Raw genomic sequence first — 25,895 nt, forward strand, 5'->3', positions numbered from 1 at the left:
ATAATTCTTGAAGGACGAACGCATGCTTTCAGCTCTTTCTCTCCAAGTTCGTAACAATAAGAGCTCTGAAAGCTCACAAGAGAGAAGCTGGCGACGATGACGCGGGGCTACACCGGCATATCACGACCTCGAGCTCTCTTTCCTTGTTTTTAAAGCATGGCTGTCTGTGAGTGTGATGACAATGTTGCTTGTGCAGATCATAGTGAGCGCAGACACCGCGCGATAGACCACTGCGGTTGCTTTAACTATGCGGCCCACAATGCTCACGTTACGCAATGGCCATGCCCATGGGCTATGGGGTATGTGGCACAGTTGATTTCAGGCATATAGCCTTATTTGGGGAAGGAATGGTGAGTAGTTCCTTGCTGACCTTGGAAGTTATCGTATATTCCAAGCCAAATGCTGGGCTATATAGTTTTTATGACACGTTCGTCGAAGTATCGGCTACCAATTGGCAGCATATTTTTATGTTTAAAATGTTGCCGGCCCCTTTAACTTAGGTTGGGGAATAAAACTGGTTCATCCCACGCCATCTGCTTAGAAAGTACCTGCACCAGCAGTAGGGAAGTAAATGTAGCTGGAAGGAGGAAAATACCCACAGCATTTTCTCGTTCAAAAGGTGTTGGAAGGCCCCTTCAAGACAAGTTTGTTCATTCTAGCACAGCTGCTGAGAAAGTACATCCGCATGTGTGACCACTTCCTTGTGAAGCACACGATAAAATTCTCGCACCACGAACGGAAACGCTGTAGAATGGCATGTGATGAACAAGCTATCTTTTCCCAACTGATCAGGAGCTATGCGGCTACTTTATTATGGCATGTACAGGTCACCGTTTCGACTTGAACTGGTCACAAGTAGTGTCACATGTAGTGTCAGACTTTAACACGATTGCGTTACAAAAGTTGTTTCGCATAAATTCCAACGTCAGTGCCCGGGTTGTTGGTTCTGAGCGAAAAATCATCGTCTTGTGCGTGACTTTTAAATAGAAAAAGATGAAAATAAAATAAATAATAAAAAGCTCTAGGTCTGAGTTACGATCAAACCCAGGTCGTCTGCAAGGCAAGCAGGTGTTTTAGCACATCACCACGCTTCTGCTTGTGAATACAATGAAAATACCTCTGTTAGAAAATGCAGTGAAGGTAGCTTTCATGCTTTACAAATACAGGTGTCTTATATGCATGCGTCACAATACAACATGAAATATTACAGCAATTCTGATGCGTCGTACGAGCGTACATTACCCTCAGGCGTCAGAGCATGTTGCCTGGTTGGTGGGTTGTTCCTCAGAGTCATGGCGCAATCCGCCACGGCGGATAGGCCATGAAACAGACGGTACCAAATCTTTGAGATGTAATTGTTTTACCAGCCGGGATGTTTAGATATGACTGTTTTAGCAAAGAACAGATTGATAAACGGTGGATTAGATATAAAATAAAAAAGGTAATGAAAATGAAAACCCAATAGGCTAATATCGCTGCAAATGGCTCATGGTTTTATAAGCTAATAAAACTGCACTTCTTTCATTGCACAGACGCCAGAACTTTGCCACTGCTAACTATATTATTAATGGCTGCACAGTGTCTTCTTTCTGCTGTATTAAATATCTCGGCGTTAACATTTCGCAGAATCTAAACTGGTCTTCTCATGTAAGTAAAATTGCTATAAATTCAAACAAGGCTCTTGGTTACTTTCATCGTAACATACGTCTTGCCCCTCCTCCAGTCAAATTACTAGCCTACAAAACCCTGATTCGCCCAAAACTAGAATTCACATCCGCCATATGGGACCCACCGCAAAGTAACCTAAGTAAATCTATCGAACTATTTCATAACCGCGCCGTTAGATTCATCTATTCAGATTACTTATATCACACCAGTGTTACTACCCTTAAAAGTAAGGCAGGTTTACCTAACCACGACCTATGGCATAAGATTTCTAGACTGTCCTTGTACCACAAAATGTCTCATGCGTTTCATTATAACTCCCCATTCAACCAGCCCATCGGGTTTCAGCCCGCACAAGTCACAACAAGTCCATCTACTCCCCTCCTACTTGCACCACAGCCCACCATCATTTGTTTTTCTTTCAGGCAGCCAGGGACTGGAACGATCTTCCCTCAAGTGCCATCGACCATTCTAACACAGATACATTTAGGAGTGCCTTAGAATCATTGTTTCAGTAACTGTATATTTTTTGCTTACTCCCTCATGTAAAGCCCTCTGTTGAAACCCTTTGAGGTATATCCAATAAAAAAATAAAAATATATATACGGTGAATTTCTGCCAGCTTAACATTCTATTCGTTTCTCTCTTATGAAAAATCGCACACGGCTTATCAAACGTTCTTCTGGCCAAATGGCTTTTCAATTTCTCCAAAGGAAAGAACCACCGGAGGGATATATTTAAAGTCAACCTACGAAGAGGTTCTTCTAACAGTCGTTCTTTTTTGTTTTGTAAATAAGCTGCATGATAAGAAAAAATAATGCAGAGATTTACTCTCATTGCAGTCGAGGCATAGGTGAGACTGTGCCAGACCATACCTGTGTAGATAAAAATTTAAGGGGAGGGAGGGGGGGACTCGGCATTGTAGTCTCATAATTGATATCTCCGCCATTCTAGGGGAGCACCATCGATTTTTGCAGGGGCACCTAATATGAATAAAATCACAATTTGCCAAGCTAGATTTTTGGAAATTATGTGATATGGCAATTTTTTAAGGCGTGCCGGGGCGATAAATTCTAGGGTCGGCAATATGAAAATCATGGGACAATTATGTGAGACTACTGCGAATGCATCTACATATTCATTGAGGGTTAAACATTTGTGCCCTTGTATCCTCACAAAGTGAATCACTCGTAAATGTCTTCGGGCAAGGGCGTAAAACATTTCTAAAGCATTGGACATATTAGGCGCCGTAATGAAGTACTCACAGACAGGCACTGTGTAAGAATTATACCAGCTTAAGATGCAATTCCCGCTCCTGCCTTTTCTTCACAAACTGAAGAATTAGTTGCTAATAACAATCCTTATTTCTAATCTTGCCAGATGGTTTTTCGAAATGGCATTTAGGTACCTACTGGGAAGATTTTCCAATTAATTCTAAGTATATTGTCAAATTCTATTTTCATTTTACGAATAGATATTCTTAGTACCAGTACTTCGCAAAAGTTTTCCTGTGATGTTTCTAGGAGCTTCTGTTAGGCGATGACTTGTGGGTGCCTTAATCTAGAGCACTGTTGGTTAAAAAAAACGTCGGTACATTAGTGAAAACATACTGCGACCTCCTCAGTGGGGATGCATATATCTTTAGGCAGGTACGACCTGTTAGTATTTGCAACCTTGCATGAAGAGTTGGAACATTGCACAAAAAGTGGGAACTGAAGCGTGTGACATAATGACTTCTTGGATTAAGCTGGTCACCGATTACAAAAGGCACACACGTTACTTCACCTGCTCCCTTAAAAAATACAGAACAAAAAATGGGAAAAACTGACTAAATTTTGAAATTAAAGTCCAAAGATGTCACTGTTCCAATAAACGAAGTTAATTTTCCGTATTTTTGATTGTCAGCGCGGGGCGGTTGCTCGCGAGCGCGAGCCGTGATGTCGCACTCACCAAGTTACACGCAGGATGCATGTGTTTTGCCCTCCTCTTCCTTTTATTCACCCCTCCTTTCATCCACTCTTTCCCTTCCACAAAAGCGCTGCTTCTTTGCCCCAGTTGGAAGCATTGTTCGCTGCTGTTGCTGTTCGTACTAGTTTTGGGAACTGAAGCGGGTGTTGAGCGAGTCGAGGTACGCGGGCGACGGTGGGCATTGTTGACTGGCCCGTTTAGGGTGTGTGACGTCACCAAACGTCACTTTCTCTAGTTCACGGCGCGGCCACTAGACGCTGCAATTTGTGAAAAACGCAATGATTTTATTGTTTTCTTGTAGTTTTAAACTGAAATTAAAATTGTCTTCATCTATATCGGTGCTCAGTTTTTAAAACTTTTCTGAACATCTTGGCGGCAAGAACTTTTTCCAGTATCCCTTCAAGACCCCTCAGAGCCTGCCTATCATGTTGGAAAATGATTTTATGCACTAAGTGTTTAAAGTACGCGCTCAATACAAGATATCGCTACTGCGTTCAACTCACAAAGTTGAGACTTATGAATCTGCCAATTTTTAATGGTAAATGCAGCGTACACTTTGTTTTCTGTGGGTGATTTTGTTCTTCTTGAGATTCCCTAGTTTGATAATTAACAGCTCGCTAGACAATCCGTGGCGCGTTGGAGTGAAGATAATAAGTGTTTTGAGGTTTTGCATTACCATCAAAAATACTTACCCCCACCATCCATGCATAGCGCTCTCCGCAGGAGCCGCCACAACCCAGCATGGAAATTAGCAGAAGCATGCCACCAGAAACGACGTAGAAGCCGGCTATCTCTGCTGGCGGTCGGCCGCTGTCGTCATCCAGTAAGACACGAGAGATCTCCCACTCGGGACGGAGTAGTGCCACCAGGCCACCAGAAAGCAGCGCTGCACCCACCGTCTGCGTAGAAAAAAAAACCTCATCGAGCTCAAGACATCGGTATTATACCTGCCGTAACGCAAAAGCTGTTGACTTGAACGATCAGGTTAAGTGCCACGTGTTGGTACAGTTATGACTGGCAATGCATAGATGCGGCCTGCAAGAGACCCTCATCGGCGTACGTCGAGTTTACCAAGGAGTTTAGAATGTAATACTGTGTCGAAGGCCTTTGCGACGTTTATGAAGACAGCGTCAACCCGGTTGCCATAATCAAGGCTAATAAAATTATTATGCATGCATTTGACTGATTGGGTTGGGCTAAAACCGCGTCTATATCCACGCTGCCTGTTAGTAATTAATTGGTTTGAATTGCAAGAAGAGCGTAACGTGTTTATGAGTTATATGTTATAACATATTGCGTGACTGAGAACTCAATCATATCGGACTATGATTTAATGAAGACTGCTTATAGCCAAGTTAAAAGAGAGGGAAACCCTTAGCCATCTTCCGTGATGAGGGAACAGTGCCAGAAGAAAAATATTTATTGAATTTGATTGTTAAATACCTGGATGACCACAAATAGTAGAGAAATCAGAATGGCTTACGTATCCCGTCTGTGCCGATGTGATATTTTACATTGAATATTAAGGTAAGACTGAGGATGCCTTCATTCATTATTTTTGTATGACTGATTGGTTCAGAAGGAGGAATGCCTGTCAGAGAAAAAAACGGTGTTGTCAGATATAAACGCAGACTGGAAATGGTTATTGAAAGCTTTAGATATAGATGGGGTCAGTAATGACGTCATCATCTATTTTGAAAGAAGGCGAGACAGCATAAGGCAACATCACACACCAAAATTTGCATGAATTTGTTCTTAAATTATTCGGCAACCCAATGCGGTAAAAGAAATCTTTTGTTGTTGTTGTTTTTTGTTGAGTAGAGTTCACACGTAGCCTTCCAAAACCGGTCTATGACAATGAGACTGCTAGATCTTGGGAAGCGCCTAAGTCGACCGACACGACGAGATAACTGTAAAAGTTCACGTGTCATCCTAGGAAGGTTATCATTGCTTCTCTTTGTCCTCATTGGCACTAATCTTCGGATACACGACTTCACAAGATCGTCAAATTAATAACAACACAAGTTACATTCTGACTGTCAGAAAGCACACAAAACGTATCAAATTGAGCAGCCAAAATATCAGTTAAGGAAGTGTCGTCTTCACGAGTGCAATCAGGGAAGCTGGTGAATGTATACGGCGATTTGCACGTTGGATGGCAATGTGTTAACGAGACACCTTTATGACATGATAATTCGTTTAACTCTATCGCAAGACCACTTGCTCCCAGCTAGATATGTACTAGTAAAAACTGAGTGTAGGATATAAGTGAGTCTAGGTGGACATTAGTTGACTTGAGTGTGCCCAAAAATAGATAAATAATTGATTACATGTCGCAGCATCAAGACCCGTTGCAGACGGAGAAGGCCAATGGATGTCAGAAGCGTTAAAATGGCGCATACAGAATAATCGTGACGAAGCAATATTTACATCACACAAGAAATAGGCAAGAACATGAAGAACTTCAGTTAATGATCCGGGTGAGCGATATACAACGCTAACTACAGAACACAGATTTTACGTCGACCTTACAACAGAGCGGTTCTGTTTCAGGAGGCGAGGGTAGCACTGAGAAACGGAGCGAGTAAGCAGTGCAATGTCACCCCCAATGCCTTCCGCCCTGTCCCTACGTACGGGAACAAAATTGGGTGGAGTAAACAAAAAGTCATAAATATTACGATAAACCCATGACTCTGTGATGCCAATGAGTTGGCCAATGAGTTGTGATGCCAATGAGAAAAATGAGTTGCGACAAGCGACAATGGATCTGGAAGCTTTCAGCAATAATACGAGCATTCACATTCAGGCCTACCAGGTCCTCATGCCAGCTGTATTGAGGTCATGTAGCAGATAGGGTAGGATTCGAAGATGCGGGTATAGAGAAACGAGAGCCAAGTGCTTGATTTGAAATGTTCACCAATGAGTTTGAGGTGTTGTCCTATTTATAAGGTACATTGTCAATGAACAGAGGATCGTATCTTAACTTCATCGCACAGCCACCTTTGCGGAAAGAAAACGAAGCCTCCCAAATTCCTTTTGAAAATGTATAATACGTGAAAAAAAAAGTATTCTGAAATAAATATGTTAGAGCCTTTCAGTTTAAGTGCATTTTTCAGAACAACGGCTTTTTTCCCCGAGGAACAAAGCGTTATAATTTAAGGTCGTGTATAGCCAGTGTGTACTTTTCCAAGCCTGTGGACGCGTTCGATTTGTGGATACGTAACTTTCAATATACTGTTAAACACAGAAGTTACGCTGCATAACAGAACGCTAGCGTTATCATTGAGGTTTTCTAAAATACCCTGTGTGATCCGAATATTTCTCCTTGCACGGTTTTGCTTACCGTGCCGTATATGTTGTTCACAATAAATTGAGGGGAAGTATAGTGTTTAGAATAAAGAACCATCGCACAACACTCATGATCAACCACAGATCTGGCGTTCTTACTTAAAAAGCCAGTAAGGTAGGTGTATTTTCTCCAATATTTAATGACTTCTTTGTAACTAATCATCGAAGCACCTTTCTGCTAAAACTGAATAGGTATGTGTAGAGAGAGAAAACACAAAAAATATTGCCCATTGCATACACGGTTCCAAAGGGTAAAAACCAGGGACGCGAAGCAGCTTTTCAAAATTACAAAAAGTAATGAGCCATGCATAATTATTAAGCCTACATAATAAATAGACTAGGTGATAACGCATAGGCGTTCCAGCAGGACCACTGTACTCTACAAGATAGGTAGTTTGCTTGATGAAGTGTTGTGCTTTATGGTGCAAGAGCCAATTGAACACGAAAAAGCGTCATTCGAGTGGAGAGGAGATTTCAACAATGATATGGTATGTGGCTGTATAGGCGCCTTAAAATTGCTCGCGATAACTCGGGTAAAAAACATAAAAGCAGTAAAATCATGACAGTGCCGTGAAAGATGTGGTGTGAGCATGAATGACGAAAAGTTGTGATAATAAAACCATGTTGAGGATGTAACCGCCACCACCATGACCTCGGCACACAGATCGTGCTACGTATCAACTCGGTATATGTTTGAAAGCTATGTGCGTCATATAAAAACGTACAAAGGGATTAAAGTTTAAAAAGCTGATTCGTACCGATGAGCATGACAGGATGGAGTAGATGCTGGTAAGTGTGGCTTTTGTGCGGCGTGATCTCGATACTTGCGTCCAATTCCGTAGATGTGGTTTCATAACATCAAGTTTATTCTGTGTTTGTCGGTCCCATAATTGCTGCCAATGATCCCTTAGTTTTCATTTTAGATAGGGTTTCAGGTCAGGTGCAGGGACTACTATGACTGTATTGGCAGCACTTTCGTGGGCGAATGCAGCTAGCTGGTCCACCAACGTGTTTTCTTGAATCACACGGTGCCCGGGCATCTAGAAAACTACGACATGCTGCTTCTGTGCATAGACCGTTCATAATGGTGAGTAGACTTGTATAAGGGCAGAGCTCTTGTGGCTTCTCTTGTTTTCAAGTCTCTTACTACACTCACGAAATCAGTGCTGATAACTGCCTTCTGTAGTTTGAGTTGTTTATTAAGAACTTTCATTTGTATAACACATGTACTTATTATGTGCAGTATCATGTGACACCCATCATGTGTGTTTAGTGAAGTGAATGACGTGTAGACTATTATGCACACACGAGCGAATACATCTTCATAAGAACCATACGTGTACTCTTCTGTTTTGTGCTGGTTGGACCGTGTCTTTATGAGGGACACTATCAGAGACTTCACTCGTTGATTTTCGAATAGTTCCTTATTATTTTGTTGTGACATGTGCGTATAGGTGTATCTTTGCATATCTTCACCCGACTGTTCTATTTTTCATGCACTGTTTTGTTTGTATTGCTTCAAGATACGTGTTCAAGCTTCACTCAAGGGCTAAAGAGTAGCCGACGCCATAATTGTGTGTCAACATCTCCTTATATATCATATCAATAAAAGAAAGTTTAGTGGCCGCAACTATTGTATAGTCTTCTGCTATGAAGATACTTGTATTTGTGTGGTACGCCGACAACCTAAATAGGTGGGCCGATGGCGACTTATGCATTCCAAGTAAGGAAGTACGTATAAATATGTGCAAGAGGAGTGTTTTGATACTTCTACGAGTGACATCTAAGTCTATAGGCAACCACTGCGACGGTGTAAGATTTCCAGCAGGTGGCCCCAGCAGTGTTCTAGAATAGGCACACCCACTTCTTCGGCTAGGCCTCTCACATGAAGTGCGAAGGCTCCCGTTTCGAAGGACAGGTATGAAAAATGATCATCATGTCATCATCATCATCAGCCTGACTACGTTCCCTGCAGAACAAAGGCATCTCCTATGTTCCGCTAGTCAACTCAATCCTGTGCTTGCTGCTGCCACTTTATAACCGTAAAATTCCTAATGTCGTATGCCCTTCTAACTTTCTCCCCGTAACCCGTTTGCTTTCTCTGGGAATCCGGTCAGTTAGTCTTAATGACCAGCAGTTACACTGCCAACGCGCTATATGTCCTGCCCATGTCCATTTCTTCTTCTTGATTTCAAGTACGATATCCTTGACCCCGGTTTGTTTCATTTTCATTTCCATCACTCGTTGCATCGTCCTCAATTAAAGCTTAACACTCTTTGTAAGCCTCCAGGCTTCTGCTCCGTAAGTAAGTACCGATAAGATTCCGCTCTTATACACCTTTTTTCTAAAAATAGTGGCATTCTACCAGTCATAACTTGAGAGTGCTTGCCGAATGTGCCTCATGTCATCCATAATACTTCTATTTACTTCAATCTTGTGGTTGGGCTCCACTGTAATTACTTGTCCTAAGTAGACGTAGTCTTTCACAGCTTCAAGTGCCAGAGAAGGATGTGGAGTCTTGAAGTGTGCGAGCGCCACGCCACGCCATTGGAGTGAAAGGACACAGTAGACACGGTCGGTACAAACCAAACAACAACATCCCTTTATTTAACTAATTCAGAACGACGATATCGTCAGCCGAATTGGTACATCAATTGTTATCCGCACGCTAGGAATCGTTATCCGCACGCCAGGGCACCTTGACGACAAAGCAAGCCACCTCGACGGCCAACAACTCTTTCTAATCTGTCAGTCGGTCAGGTATGTCTATAGAGTTTTACGAGGGGCGCCGACGACCTGGGAAAACTAGAAATACCATCTCTCTGTTGTCGCCTCTTGGTGCATCTCTGGGAGTGCTGACTCGGAAGCAAATCATCATCACTCGGATTTAACATTACAAATTCTAAATCATCAATCAGCACTGAGTCAGCACTCGGATTCAACATTACAAACTATAAATCATCGATCGATCCAGGCATACCTATACAGTACAGGCAAAAGTTCGTAGAAATTAAGCAATGCTCGTCCGTTGCGCGCCATGTAACCTCGGGCGGGCCGCAAGGCAGCACACTGGGACCACTCCTATTCCTCATCTATATAAATGATATCTCGGGAAAACCTCCCTAGTGACGTGCCTGTACATTTATTTGTGGATGACTGTGTCATATTTAAAAAAGTTACCTCGCAGAATGATCACCAAAGCTTGCTGCAATCAGTCACAGCTATTTCAGAGTGGTGTATACTTTGGGGAATAGAAATAAACGTACAAAAAAACATTTTTGATGCGAGTAACAAGAAAAAAAGAACCTAGCATATATTCTTACGTTCTTAACGACACCATAATAGCCAATGTTGACCAGTATAAATACTTAGGCGTCACGTTTAATAACAAACTTACTTGGTCAGATCATATATCTCTTACAAGTCAGATCATATATCTCATATATCTCTTCCGCCTTGCGCAAATTGTGGTTTTTCAAAAGAAAGCTTAGCAAAGCTCCGGCGAGTACAAAGCTTTTGGCATACAACGCAATTGTGCGTTCAAAACTTCAATATGCAGCGGTTGTATAGGCTCCTCACACCAAAAAGACATCATGAATTTGGAGCGTGAGCAGAGGAAGGCTGTTAGATTTATTTTTGGAAAATACAAAAGAGAACATTCCCCTTCACTTGTAATGCTTACCAATAAAATAAGTACACTAGAACATCGCCGCAAACTTAGTGGCTTACAGTTCCTGCACAAAATAATAAAAGGGAAAATTGGCCTTCAGAAGCCTCACTATTTAGTACTCCTAAATACACGGTCGACTAGACACAGACACAGCTTTTCTCTCACGCCTATATTCGCCAAAACCGAATCTCACATGAACAGTTTTTTTCCGCGCACCATAAACGAATGGAACTCTTTACCACTTCACGTCATACAATCGGAAAACTTTACTAAAGAATTGGAAAACCCCTTGTCTTAATATTTGGTATAAATACGATCAGTGTTTAAACATTTCTTACAATTGTGTCGTGAATCCCATGCTGTGTGTAGTGCTCTGTTATTGTCTTAAGATTTTCGTTGCTATCACTTGCGTAAATTGTTTTGCGAAGCAAGCGTCTTGCAGTGTACGTTCTTCTTTTTGAATTATTAGCCTTTTTGTGAATGCCTTGTCATTGTATTATTGTATTTTCCCCTCCTGCATGGGCCAGCATATTGGCCTGCAGTATCGATAAATAAACAAACAATTAAGGTAGGCTCAGCCACAATGTCTCATGCGACAAAGTCGCGTCAAGCCAGGTAGGCCGATCCTAACAAGACCACATGGCTCTTGTACTAAACTGAACAACGTTCTTGAAAACCACTACCACCACCAACAACAAAAAAGACTCTTGCTGCAGAAAAAAATAAAAACTTGAGTGCCGACGAGTTCAAACACGTCACAAATACCGATCTCCTCGCTCTCAACAAAGCACACCGCCAATGCTAGCAAAGAAGCCCCCTAAGCCTACTCTACCCCGGCTGTAACAAAAACTTGCACCGAACCACGAAAACTGTCGTCCAATGCTCCAAAAGTACTGCGTTGGGCAACCAGCGTGGGGTCTCGAATTTCCGAGCGCCATGCCACGCTCTTGGAGTGAAAGGACACATTATACACGGTTGGTACAAACCAAAGAACAGCATACTTTTATTTACCTAAATTAGAACGACGATATCGTCAGCCGAATTGATACAGCAATCGTTATCTGCACGCTAGGACATCCTTACACAATATTACCATACACTCTATGACAAACACAATAACACGACAAACACACAATAACATGACAAACATAATAACACATCTCAAGGCGGCATCGCAAACGCTTGACTTATCACGGGGGCCCCCGACGCGCAACCCACCATGCCACGCACCGGGGACCCACGCTTGAGACAGCCGTTCGCGGCAACCGCCACGCGCAGAAGAGACCCCTTATTTCTCGCTCGCCGCTACCAAGGCTTGACGCCGCCGGCGCTATACCATGATGATGATGATAGTGTTGATCACTGCTCACATACACAACGCCACCTATCGCTCAATAGTCGTGACTCCCAAACTACGGCTTCTGCACGAGACAAACGCACCACGCGGTGCACACAACTTTACAGGGGAGTGTCAGTACCCCCACAAGGATTAGGCCAACCTTGTGCAGTATCTAGCCTCTACCTCCCTCGTGCATACGTCAATTAATTATCGGAAGTGATAGAAGATGACGAATCATTGTCAGACGAGTGTGTAGGCTGTTACTTGTTTGCGTTAATGTTCAGAAAGTGTGCGATTGACAAATAGGACCTCTACAGACGGAGCGACCACTCATGCAATTCAACTTTGAGGCTTTTTACAGGGCTAGTGCAAAGTGCGCCCGTAGATAGGCAAATGCCTAGATGATGAACAAGATGAAGTATCTCTAAGGCGCTTGGTGGTGCGGGCTGATCGATCATTGCCCCGTAGTCTAAGCGAGTGCGTATGAGGATATTGTACAGCACTATCAGATACTTCTTCCCACTGCAACACGTAGTGCGTGACAATGCTGTTGACATTTATTGTTTTATGCATTTATTCTTCAGCTGCGTATCGGATGATATGAACGTTAGCTTGCTATCTTAAATCAGGCCTAGGAACTGGTGAATATGAAAGTCGAAACCATCCTATTCTGCCTATTTTGCTAACTTTTCAGACCTAGCTGGACCTGCCGGTCACACATCGAAAGATTGCGCGATTTAAAACCAATTGGCACATCGTCGATATTTGTAAGTTAAACATATTTCGTGGGATGCAAAGACGAAAGGAACTAATCTTCATAATAAAAAAATGGCCCAAATCTGTATGCTACACTGCAAATGTCGTCGAAAGACAATAGTCTTGCGCCTGGAGAGAGTGAACGAAGCGTTTATTCGATGTTCTGCGCAAGAAAATCGGTGAATGGTATTCTAGAAACGCTGAGTTAGAGTGCCTCAAACGTGTAGTGGAGGCGAACGAGCGCATCGAGCCACGTTACACACGAGCGCCACCTGACAGTTATCTTCCAAAACGAAGGCGTGCGTGTCTGCAGAGAAAGATGCGTGCCAGTCTCGGTAATGATAGGGTGTAGAACGCAAAGTGACGGGCAGGTGCCACCACTGTGTCGTCGTAGCAAAGCGTTGGAAACACTTATTTTTTTTTTAGCATCACGCTACACTGTCAGCGCAGCGCAATAACCGCTACAGTCCTTAGAGTTACTTGTGTGTGCTTCTTCTAGTTTAAAGGCAGGCATGCGAAACAACGACGTATTGTTATCACGCCTCAGATATGCACCGTAATTGCTTTTTAATTGACAATCCCACAACTATGAAGGATAAACCAAGAGAAATAATGGTGGGAGCTGCGGATAGGGTTGGCCGTTTGGTGCCATTTAAGGTATCGATAAGGGCAGACAAACAAACAAATGGGCAGACAGACAGACCGACCAAAGTTTTTTTTGTTGTTGTTGAAGGTTTCCAAGAAAGACTATCGTCTTTAAAACAGTGCAACTGTGTACACCACCTTGCGCCACTCCTGTTCCTTGGACAAACGTGTGGGACAAAATATCGCCTCCTTAAACACGGAATGTCCGGTTTGACAAGTAACTCTCGATTATGATAAACTTTTTACCATGTACACCCAATCGGGACAGGTCTCTTATTATTACAAATGGCCATGTTATATCGTAGGCCTTTTCCATATCGACCAATACAGAAAGAATATATTGATTGTGGACGAAAACGTCTAGGTAGCAGGTGGTCGAAGGTAGATCTACGTTCTCGAAACCAGCACCGATACTGGTCAAGTCGATTTTTTGTTTCAAAGCAGTACACCAGGTGCCTGTTTTTCATGTTCTCAAAAACGTTTACAAAGGCAACTTGTTAGTGCGATGGGCCTGTATCTCACAACGAAAGATAGATCCTTGCCCTGTTCGAAAATAAAAGTGACGACAGCCTCTTTCTAGGCGGTACACTCTTACAAAAAAGTCAGTGCTACTTACTAACTTTAAGGTAGTATATATTTGTCACAACATTCACTACCTAAGAGTAAATGCAGGTAGTAGATATCAGACATTTACTATCTCGGGTTGCTTCTACAGTAGTAAACATCTGTGCTCTACTAACTGAAGTAACTACTTAGGTAGTGAATGTTGTGGCAACAATTCACTACCTCAAATTAGTAAGTAGCACTGCCTTTTTTCAAAAGTCTAGTTATCTCAAATGCAAACCATATAGCAATGTACACATAAAAAGTGTTCTCTCTTTCAGCAGCGTTTTTCAAAATTTCATGTAATGCGCGATCAGAACCTGGGGCGGACCACTTACGGCAGTTCTGAGATGCCTGTAGCTCAGGTAAACAAAAATATTGATTGTGAGTCTCGTATTTGGCACATTTGAGTTCCAGTTTCTGTTTTTATATTAGTTTTGTATCCCCGGAGGCCTGTGATGCGACTGGTGCGCGTTATTGTGAATGCTTGAAAAGTGCGCGAAATCAAAAAATGACTGAGTGCACGTGCCGGGTGACTTGAATAACAACGACAACGTCGAGGACCAGTCCGCGTGAGAGCGCGGAGCGCAGGTATTCGTCATGCTTGAGACCTGTGACATTCAAAAGCGCAACCTCGGGCTTTTGGGAAGTCACTATGGCGGAACCGGCAGACGTCATAATAACTGTAAATCAAGCGGCTCCCGGTCCAGATCAGATTACAAACTCTATGACTAAATTGATATTTAATTCCCATCCCGATGAGCTTTTGAATATTGTTAACTGCTCCTTACAGCACACGTGGATTCCAGGCGCATGGAAAATGGCTAAATTTGTGTTGCTGCGAAAACATCCAAGCCTCGGATATGTCCTGGATAACATTCGGCCAACTTCGCTTACTTCAGACCTATTTAAAATAATTGAAAAAATTCTTCATATAAGGCTCAGTGACTTCATCGCTCGTCAGGACATCCTCTCACCAAGGCAAGTAGGATTTAGACAGGGGTGCTCTATATGGTCGGCTCATGTTAATTTGAAAAGCCGAATTCGCCTTGCAAAAGTATCTGGTGAGCTTTCTGCATTAGTCACGTTAGGTATCGCAAAAGCCTACGATAGTGTGGAACACAGTACATTAATTTCAAGATTAGTGAACTGTGAGGTGCCCAAGTACATAATATCTTGGGTTCAGGAGTTTCTCTGTGAGAGACAATTCTTTTGTTTTCACGAGGAAGTTACTTCTGCCTCATATAAGCAAACAAGAGGTGTTCCGCAAGGATCAGTCCTGTCACCTCTTTTATTTAACATATTATTATCAACCATTCCCGTTCATAAAAATGTTCCTCTTTACGTCTACGCCGATGATATTGCTTTTTTCTCGTCATCCCGAGATATCAATAGTTTGTATCAAATCTTACAGTCATAAGTGAGTGAGCTTGAGGTATGGCTTGGTGGGCTGTCTATTTCACTTATTGTTAGCAAATGTGCTCTGCTTGTATTTCCTCTATCCGTTCCCATATTTCTTTCACTGCATTATCGAAATGATCTGATTCCACAAGTAACAGCACTAAAATGTCTTGGCATTGTTTACGTGGACAATTTGAATTGGCAGAAACAAATAAAATCAAACACCCGTAAAGCAGAAAGTGCCCTAGAATTGCTATACGCCAGTTTTTCAATAAGAATTCAGGGATCCGCAGGGATACGTTACTTATAATATACAAACTTTACGTACGCCCAATTTTGGTGTTTGGTTGCGTTCTGTTTTCCGGAAGTGCCGAGTACAAATTAAGACTCTTATATTGCTAGAAAGGCAAGCTCTGCGGCTGTGTCTCGGGCTACCTAGGTGTGTCGCGAATAGCGTGCTTTATTTGGAAGCTCGAATCATTCCACTTGATGCTAAATTTCGACAGCTTATTGTGCAAACATTTTTGAAACTTTACGATGCGCCCTTCTTCTGTTCACAGACAGTTTTCATCAAACATCCAGTTTCTTTCTTTCAGCGCCCGTGGTTTCGTTATCAAGACCCCAAGTCATTTTCGTCGAGTCTCTGTTGTCAAATCTTCACGTTTCGCTCCGGCATTTAACCCCCAAACCCTATGCTCGGTGCCAGTTGACTTAACTTTTGATGATATTTTTCCGAAAAATGCCAAGTTACTTCCAAAGCATGTTCTGGAGGGCCTCCTTCAAGACCATCTCTGTCATTTTCCCGATTACGTCGTCATTTCGATGGATGCAACGCAAAATCTTCGGAAGGCTGGAGTAGGTACTTTTTCTCATCAGCTTAATTGGTCTTTTGCACTCCGATTGCCTGAATTCACACCAATTTATCTCGCAGAATTTCAGGCTATTACATTGGCTCTTCGAAAACTAAATTATCAGCAATCAAAAGCTATCATTGTTTCGGATGCTTTGTCTGTATGCACACATCTAACGTCCGCAAAGCAGTCTCCTCTTCTCAGGATATTTTGGTCTCTCGTACCGCATAGCATATCAGAAGTTCGGTTTATTTGGGTCCCCGGGCATGCTGGAATTGTACTAAATGAAATTGCTGATTCGCTCGCTTCGGCATCTTTAAATTTCCCGGTGGTGCTAGTAGCTCCACAGTTTCCTTTTATTACTGCCGAACGATTCAAACGCCTGTTAATCTTAAAAATCAACGAAACATCGCTCCTACAATCTGAAGAATTTCGGCACTTGCAATTCACATGGAACACCGCAAAATGCCTTTCCCGTCAATGTGAGATGACCCTCACAAGTTTTCGCCGTAGAGTTCCTCGGTTAAATTTTCATCTCCACAAATTGGGATTTTCATTACCTAACCTATGTGCAGTTTGCAATCAGCCGGAAACAATAGATCACTTTCTTCTCACATGCCGTCGCTTCACCTCACTGCGCCGAATAATTCTTAAAAGACCGATTGGTATGCTCGGATTGCCAGTCAATACATCCACCCTATTATCGTTTGAAGCCAGTCAGTTGGGTGTGGGCCGCAGTGCTATTTTGTCAGCGCTACATAAATTCATTCAGGCAACCGGAAGGATGCGCTGCTAGTTGTACTGCTAGATATATCCAATTCTTTGTCCCCCTTCCTCATTCTTGTTAATTTGTTTTGTATATTCTGGTAAATCGAATTCTTCTGCACTTTTTCACGTTTTTTCAAAGGAACATTATTATTGTTCTTATCTAATTTCTCTCTTTTTTTCAGCAAGCGTTGTACAAAAAAAAATATCTATTATAAGGTACAGTATGGCTAATCTCTCTTGTGGGTATGAGCCAAGATTTCCTAGGCGACATGACAAGACAAGGTATCCAAGTCTTAAAACAAACAAATGCCAATGGCTGGTCACCACGAAGTTTTAAAGGGCCAATCGGGACGAAACGACTGTGCCCCAGAGCAAGCCAATACCGAAGGGCAAGAGAGCTAGCAGTTCGAAGCAAACGAGGCAAGAGGAAGGCCGCATCTGGGAGCTGAAGACAGGAAGTCCGGTGGTGGACCTGAGCCTTCTGGACTTCACCCGGTCTAGGCCTCCGGACAGCGCCTTCCAGGGATTGCGAGCTGCCACAATGCTCGAGACCAAGGCCTGCCGATTCCGGTGCGGGTGAAGCAACGGCAGTTAGGTCACGGGCCTGAGCCTGGCAACCAGCCGACTCATCGGATGAATCTGGGCTGCTACAGGCACCACCAAGCGAACCCCTTTCCATCGTCACCGCTAGCGAGCATCAGTACACGCCATCGCCACCATTCCAGCAATAACGTTTTGGTGAGATCGAACTTGCTGCCTTCCCTGCTCCGCCGAATCACCGCGTCAGAACTGTATCATGTAGCTGTGACTTTCAGCCGACGTTTTCGGGACTTCAGACGTTTGTTTTCCGTCTGAAGCCAGCTTTTAGCCAGATACTCATTCTTGTAGTTTGTGTTGAGTTTTTGCTTTAGTTCTGCAGTAAATGTTTAGGTGTTGTTTTCGGAATGAACGCCTTTGTCATTATTAGTAGAAATCTCCGGGGCTAAGCACAGGACAAACAAAATCAGCAACAAGGACCTGCGTCACAAGGCCTCAGTGTAGTGCAAGGAGCTACACACCCATTGCAAGCATTCGCCCAGAGAGTTCATCTGGTCTTCAAGGCTTCCACTTAGTGTGTTTACCAGAGGGAGTGAATACACGCGTCTTCCGATCACCTTACTAACCCTATTTCGGACCTCACCCTTTTGTGTATATTTGATAATGCCTGATATAAATTTATGCTATCTTTCCCGTCTGGTCTTTCGGTGCGTCCTCCTCCCTCAATCTTAACCATTTTAAAATTTGTAAAATTATCTTCTATCGCAGAGTCCCAATGCAACATCCATGCTTTTTAGTTGCGAAGTAGCTCTTTGACTAGCCTGTGTAACGCTGTGCCGCCGTACCTACCAACGCGCTGCGCGCCGCGGGTGTTGGTACGGTGCCAAGTAGGTCACGCCGCTGATGCTCGTTGACGTCAAGCTCCCCTAGCAGTGATCGCTGACGTCGCTCTCCCCTCGCCTGCCACACGCTCGCCACGGCGCCTACAGCTTCCACCTCGTCCGTTCTCTCGCAACACCTGTCATGACCGCCGCTCGCTTCACCACCGTCTCGTCGGTTCACTTGCGATAAACCTGACGCGCACCTAACGTGCGCGTTGTAACATGTCTTTTGCACGCGTCGCCTACAAAAACACTACGCCAGCCATCGCTTCAAACGAATATTCCAGTGCTCACCGCAGCACCCGCATTTGCGCCGTTCAATCTGTGACGCCACCAATGCGCAACGCTGCTACTGCGTAGCCCATTAGGGATCCCTTCGTAAAAATGGTCCAAGTGTTTTTTTTTCTTGCGCCCATTTCGGCACTTATTGTTCCACCGTGGAACACATTGTTAGGTGGGCAGTGCAGATGTTTGCGGGATGCATTGAATTACAACATCAGTCAATATGTCTGTAAAGTATTCTACAGCTTTATATATGCTTAAACATAATATTTTAGTCTGATTTTGGTGAGTAATCTTACGAATTTTTCTCAAGTAGCTTTATGTCTGAGCCACTTTTGAACTTTGGAGGGCATTCAGTTAATACTGGTGTGCTCAAAACTACAGGAAAGTGGTCGCTTCCGAAAGTATTATAGATTACTTTTTACTGGAGTAGAGCCGAAAGTGATGAAGTTATAATGCTGAGGTCTATGAATAAGTACGTTTTATTCGCGAGTCTACAGTATGTGGCTGCTTTTCGATTCCGTAGACATGCACCGGAATAGAACAGCAACTAATTGTGTCAAATAATTGAAACTCTGTAAACAGTAGTATTTCAGAAATATTTCACGTAAAGTACTACGTGCAAGTTTAAGTAAAGTTTCGTGCTTATTTAGAACACTCTGGAGGATATATTTGAGTGACTGCAGTTTATAGTCAGTGTGAAAACGCGGTATAAGCCAGTCTTCTATGTAACTAGTGCTGATAACATGCTTATAATGCTGCAGAACAGCAGTTCATTTATTTATTTATTTATTTATTATTTATGTATTTATTTAGTTATTTATTTATTTATTTATTTATTGATATAGGCACTTTCAAGGGCCAAAGTCACTACAGGATGGAGTGGCATGAACTATCGTAGTGCAGTTTAAACAAAAAGGAATTTATTCAGTTGACTGAATAAATTGCTTAAATGCAGAAGCACACACATAAAATGATCGCAGAATGCGAAACACCAACTCCTAATAAATATTCATTTTACTATGTTCGCGAAAATAGGTCGGAGATAAATAAGCGGTGTTGACAATGTGACAGATAGTTTTCTTTACCGAAAGCAATATTTTTTTTATGTTACGTTGAGTTGTAGTAAGCCAAAACAGACTGCAATAATTTATGTGCGATTGGAACAGTGCTTGATACATTTACACTTTTACACCTGTTGGGAGAATTTCGCGACAATGCTATGAAGCACCCGTAGTAAAAGAAAGTTTCTTGCACAAATGATTTACGTGGCAATCTCAACATAGATGACATAAAAATGTCACACCGAGAATTTGATGTTCTTGAACAACACTTACTTTTAGTCTGAACACATTATATTCTGCTTAACCTCTAACACCCAATTTTTAGCTCTATGTATAAATACCATCACTGTCATAAGATTAATTTTCAGTTTGGTTGATAATGACCCTGATATAATGTTACAGAATAAACGGTAGCAACTTTCTACCAACGGTTCTGTATTTGTACCGGAAAACAATGCAGTGGCATGATCCCCATACTATCTAAATGTTGCTGACTTATTCATATTATCACTATCATCTGTAAAAACAATAAAAAGGAGGAATCCTGATACACTTCTCTGCGGGAAATGTCTGCTAACAGGCAATGAACATGGGTGATGGTTACACAAACACATACTATGTGACTGTTCTGATGAATCTAGTTTTATTAGAGCCAGGGAAATGCTGCGAAAAACGTACATTTCTAACCTATGGAGTAACATAGTATGGTCGATGGAACCGAAAGTCTTGGTAAAATCAATGAACAAATCTAATGCAAAACCCCTGCTGTCAATGTGGTCTGAAATTATTTCTCTGAGGCATAACAAAGCTGACTCCGTTGGTCTTCCTTTACGAAAACAAAACTGAGAATCACCTATAATGTCATTTTTGAAGAAAAATTGATCATTTAGTTTGCAGCATTTTTTTTTCAAAACCCTTAGCAAACACCGGAATAATCTATACTTAGCGATAGTTTCCGCAGACGTTTTCGTCACCACTTTTAAACAGTACAGACACATGGGAGCGCTTCTTTTCACGTGGAAATTCTCCATACTCTACCGTTAAAATAAATATGTACACAAATATGGGAGCTAACTGTTGTAAAACAAAAATTTTAGGACCGATCTGAAGATTGCCAATATCTAATGCGCCGTTATTCTTAAGACTTCCACATTGTATCAGGGTATCTTGTGTGGATACCAGCAAACAACGTTCCATAAAACAGCCCCGCCGCGGTGGTGTAGTGGCTAGGGAACTTGGCTGCTGACCCGCTGGTCACAGGATTGAATCCCGGCTGCGGCGGCTGCATTTTCGATGGAGGCAAAAATGCTGTAGACCCGTGTGCTGTAGGCCAATGTGCTCAAATTTGGGAACACGTTAAAGAAGCCCAGGTGGTTAAAATTTCCGAAGCCCTCCAATACGGCGTCTCTCAAAATCATATGGTGGTTTTGGGACGTTAAGCCCCACATATCAATCATATCCATCATCGTTCCACAAAGCACTATTTTAGCCTTTCGAAGGGGACTGATTTCTGAAGGGTTTATACTGTTTTAGTAAGAGTCTCTCTCATGATTTCAAGATTGCATGAAAAAGCTCATTTTTTGTTTATCAGGCGCCCAATATCAAATGTGACCAATTGTTTTCTTTAGTTCACTGGACGGTAAAATGATTTAAAATTAAAATGAGTGAGTTAGATATCGGTAAAACAGTCTGTAAATTTCGAGTACGTTTCATGAGCCTTTTTTATCATACAAAGGAAAGACCAGTCGTATATGCTAATAGCACGCTTCCAAGCCTGCAGAGACTCATAGGTGATATTCTGCACTGTAACAATTGGATGTTGACGTCATTTTCCTGCTCTTGAGGAACTGTACTACTTGAACACTGGACAGTGGTCACTGGGGTCTGATGAAATAGTACCAACGTTTGAAACAAGTGTATCAGAATTGGTAATCATCATGTCTAACAGTGATGAACTGGATACTGTGATCCGAGTTGGCATTTATATTAGATTTGTAAAACTAGATGAGTAAAGGCACGACATAAACTCGCACGCACTTTCAGTAAATTCTAAAACGTTCACATTAAAAATACCACCCCACACAAGCCGATATTTCTTTTGAGTGGATATATTAAAGGCAAGACTGAAAAGTTCCAAAAGTTTATGAATTTACGACTTGGGGGATGATCAACAGTATGCCGCAACAAATTGAATGTCACTTCGAAGCGTTAAAAATTCAAAATGATCTGTAACCGCGAAGAAATAGGGAATGAGTTTAGAGGTGCGAAAAAAATCATTAAAGGCACAGTCTCTCCCACCTCCACAATTCGAATCGATTATAATAAAATGTGAGTAACCATCCAGAGGAAGCATATCACAGCCATTGTATAGCATAACGTCTAAGATATCATGATTGGCCAGACTTAGACGAAAACTGAATAAGGAAGCATGCTATGTCATCTGTTTTACCAACTGCGCAACGTGCATTCAGATATAACATGGTGCTGTGCAATAGACTATCAAGGTGATATTTTGTGGTAGAACAAGGTTACCATAGTTCATATTGACTTTTTTGTGTGATAGTTTATTAGGTTATTTTTTTAGGCTAGCTTCGCGAAGTATCTGTGCGGCATTTGAATCATCAAACTATCACGCGAACAATTTCCCAATAAAATACGAAACGAATTGTCAATGCTTTTCATACCTGCGCTTTACTGCCATACAGAGAAGGCGCCTCAGAGAAGCACAGAGTTCCTCATTCATGTAAATCTGCACAGAATCTGCCTGAAACTCCAAAGCCATTGTTACGGGTGCGCATATTTTTATCTTTTTTTCTTCGATCCCGCGACCTACGCATCAGCAGCCGAATACCTCAGCCACTAGACCACCATGGCGGGGACAGGTTTTTATACCACAGGTTTTAACAGGCTCATTGATTCCCTCACCAATTTCTTTAGAGGACACTTAAAACATTCTCATTTTCTTCTCTTTTCACACCCAGAATTTCAATATTCGAATTTCTAGAATATTGGCTTTCTAGCTGAACAACCAGTCTCTCTAGGTTCCCTGTATGGGTCTCCGAAGTGTGGCGTTTGACATGCAGTTCATCGTACCTAGTGGATAGTTCAGCATTTTTCACTACCACTACTGCCAGCTGCTTCTTCAAATTTTCTATAGTTGTATGAGTTAAACCAAGGCTCTGAGCATTGCTACATGACTAAGTTCGGAATTCACGCGTTTCATTTCGGAATTCCCTTTCAAACGATTAACGTGATTCCTTCTTTTCCTGCATGAATTCATCACGCAATTTCAAGAGGCCATGCTTGACATCTTCGTTAATCATTGCAATATCCTTCCACATGAATACATGGTAACGGGTAACACACACAGCACACACAACAGACCGCAAGATATAAGAAAAATTATGTAGCTTGGCGGCAGTGACAATATATGTATAAAAATGTTGGCGTGCATAAAGCCCACCACTTCTTTTGGAATATGCGCTTTGAACATGTCGTTAATAACACCAATCGAATTCTCGGATTTCTACGCCGTAATAATTCATCTGTTCTTTCAGATTTCAACATAATTTTATACACAACACTCGTTAGACCCAAATGAAAATTCGCTTGTTGTAGTTGGGATTCATCTAGCTCTTAATTAACCATGGCCCTTGAGTCCGTTCAGAACCGCACAGCTTCTTTTGTGTTTTTTTTTAATTACTACGTCCACGCGAGTGTTTCTGTAATGAAAGCTACATTAGGTCCATCAACACTTGAGTAACACCATAAGCAGTTCCGCTGAAACCTGTTTCACAAAATCTTTTAACAAACCCAACACTTGAAAGTAATCCAACAATGACTAGAAGTAAAACACGTATAAAAGGGCACATATGCGATCTACATTTTGTTGTGTCAATGTTTTCAACAGATTTTATTCAATATGCATGTCATGGGATTAGGTGCATTTAAACGTGTGGAGTGAGAGAGAGACGTTTATTTACAGAAAGGCAGGGAGGTCACGCGCCTGCCTACTACACTACACTGGGAGAGGAAAAGGGAAGTAAAAAATCATGAATGCCGGTGGTGAGTTAGAGGTTAGAATGCACAGTCCCATCAGGTTTGCGCAATGCTAGAGCCACGCCGAGAGTCCAGTGGCTTGCAGAAAAACCATAACCGCTCTTCCGACTGTTACACTCAACCGGTTATGTAGATGGAGTTCCCAACTCTCGAAGAAAAATAGGAACACGAAATTGCGCAGTAAAGTATAGAACGCTGAAAATATCCGTATACGTTACTTTCCATTGTATGATATCCCCACAGTAATATATTTGTCGTATAAATGACTTCTTCACGTAACTTACCTGAAACTATGTAGTGATAGTAACGTAAATATCTACATGCTTTCGTATTTAGAGTCTTTACAAACAATATTTGGAGCAATTCTTAAAAATACCTAATGACTACTGCACGCAAACAATCCTGATAGAACATATCTTGCAGGTGAGTAGCTGGTGAGAAACATTACAAGAGGTGTCTCGTCGCGAAACCCGTTTGTGCAGAAACGCCTTGTCATTTAAATCAAGATGAAAATGTGATATTTCTCTGTACACCGAATGCTCCATGAACATCGTGAGATTTCAGAAGTGAGTTGCAAATATTGTACTTCATTTTAGGAGTTGCGTTGAGTTTCTTTCTTTCACTAGGGCTGCGTAAAACAACTCAGTTATTTTCCCCGAAACAGTAAGCGGAATGAGTGCGCGATTAATGAATTTCGAAACACAATAAAATACGAATTTAATACTACTAACGCCGAATCGAATATTGTTCGTATGGTTTCAGAATAGTAAAATAACCGTTTCTACACCAACCATGCATTTCTGAAGAGATTTCATTAAAAGAAATGGTCACCAATTTCAATAAAGCAACACGACGATTACTTCTAACCTACAAAAACTGTAGGTTAAAATTCGGAATTTCAGAATTCACAGTGACTAAAGCCTCCGAGATTTTCAATAGCTCTTGTTTCACCTCAACAGTAACTTCAGTATTCAGGCCCATAATTCGCCATGATCTTTTGAATAAACAAAACTCAAACATAAAAATAAAATTTTGTTTCTTGAACCTACACCATCATGAGACTCCCGATGATGATAGCGGATGAGACTCTTGCTCCGGGGGCACTTGACTTTTAACCAAGAACGCCTTCATGCCGTGCACTATATAGCCTCGATAGTCCCGGAAAAGCTTCAGCGGCATGCAATTCAGTACCTCATTATGTAAAACAAGAAAATTATTCCTCGCAACTCCAATGTTGCCTTCTTTTGGGGTCTTCCCACTGTATTTGAATATTCGAGAAGCATTCGCAAATTTTCGCAAATATTTCTCAAATAATATATTTCATTCTGGACACGAATCGAATAGATTGCTACGCGAATTCCTATTCAAAATTTTTGAGTATTCGCAGCCCCTAGAAAACGGGCACATTTCACAGGAGAGATCATGCGAACGGACAGAAGTGTAACAGAAAAAGTGGAATTGCATTTCATTTGGTCTTTGAAGTTAACAGGGTTGGCACGTCAGCTGTGCCATCGCGAAACTAGACACGTGTTCGATAACGCAGATGCCAGCATGTGCGCCCCATCTGAACAATAATTGTGGCTATGCCACTGCTGCATTTTTGTATTTTTGTATCTGTATTCTCTTCGTTTTTCTTTTTTTCCCATCTCTCTACTTCTAGTCTTGCACATCGCCAAGCAGAATTTTCGTTTCTAAGTGGGGCTCGACCACTCTATGTGTCGTTATACCCACTTGTGGCTGTCTGCGTACACCAGTTTTCACTGTTGGCATAATCAGTGTCGCTGTTCAAAATTGAGTGACGGGCAACGTGAACACGAATTGTTCTAAAAATAAAGTCGTGCGATCCTGGACGTAGTGCAGCACCGAGTGATTGGCTGAAATGTTCAGAAGGAACATTTCGGCACTTCACTTACCCACACACTCAAGAAACACCCACTGCCCTCAGCGCTGTATTTGGCGTGTTTTTTTTTTTGAGGGCATGAATGGGGTGAAATTTTTTTTAAAGGAGTGCTAAGTAGGCCTAAGTGCCTACAATATGACGATTGTCAGTTTCATTGT

The 25,895-nt window shown here is 42.1% G+C and overlaps 1 protein-coding gene across 2 annotated transcripts in view; it reads right to left on the reverse strand.

Annotated features, from left to right (window-relative positions):
- LOC119169868 (uncharacterized) overlaps positions 1-25,895 on the reverse strand; it is a 49,396-nt gene that overhangs the window by 20,922 nt on the left and 2,579 nt on the right. For both annotated transcript variants that reach the window (XM_075886527.1, XM_075886526.1), the window contains exon 2: positions 4,326-4,532. In XM_075886527.1, the coding sequence (XP_075742642.1) occupies positions 4,326-4,532 (207 nt within the window). The remainder of the gene's footprint in view (positions 1-4,325; positions 4,533-25,895) is intronic.

This window comes from Rhipicephalus microplus, chromosome 2, assembly GCF_043290135.1.
Source record: "Rhipicephalus microplus isolate Deutch F79 chromosome 2, USDA_Rmic, whole genome shotgun sequence".
In the NCBI taxonomy this organism is placed as follows: Eukaryota; Metazoa; Arthropoda; class Arachnida; order Ixodida; family Ixodidae; genus Rhipicephalus; species Rhipicephalus microplus.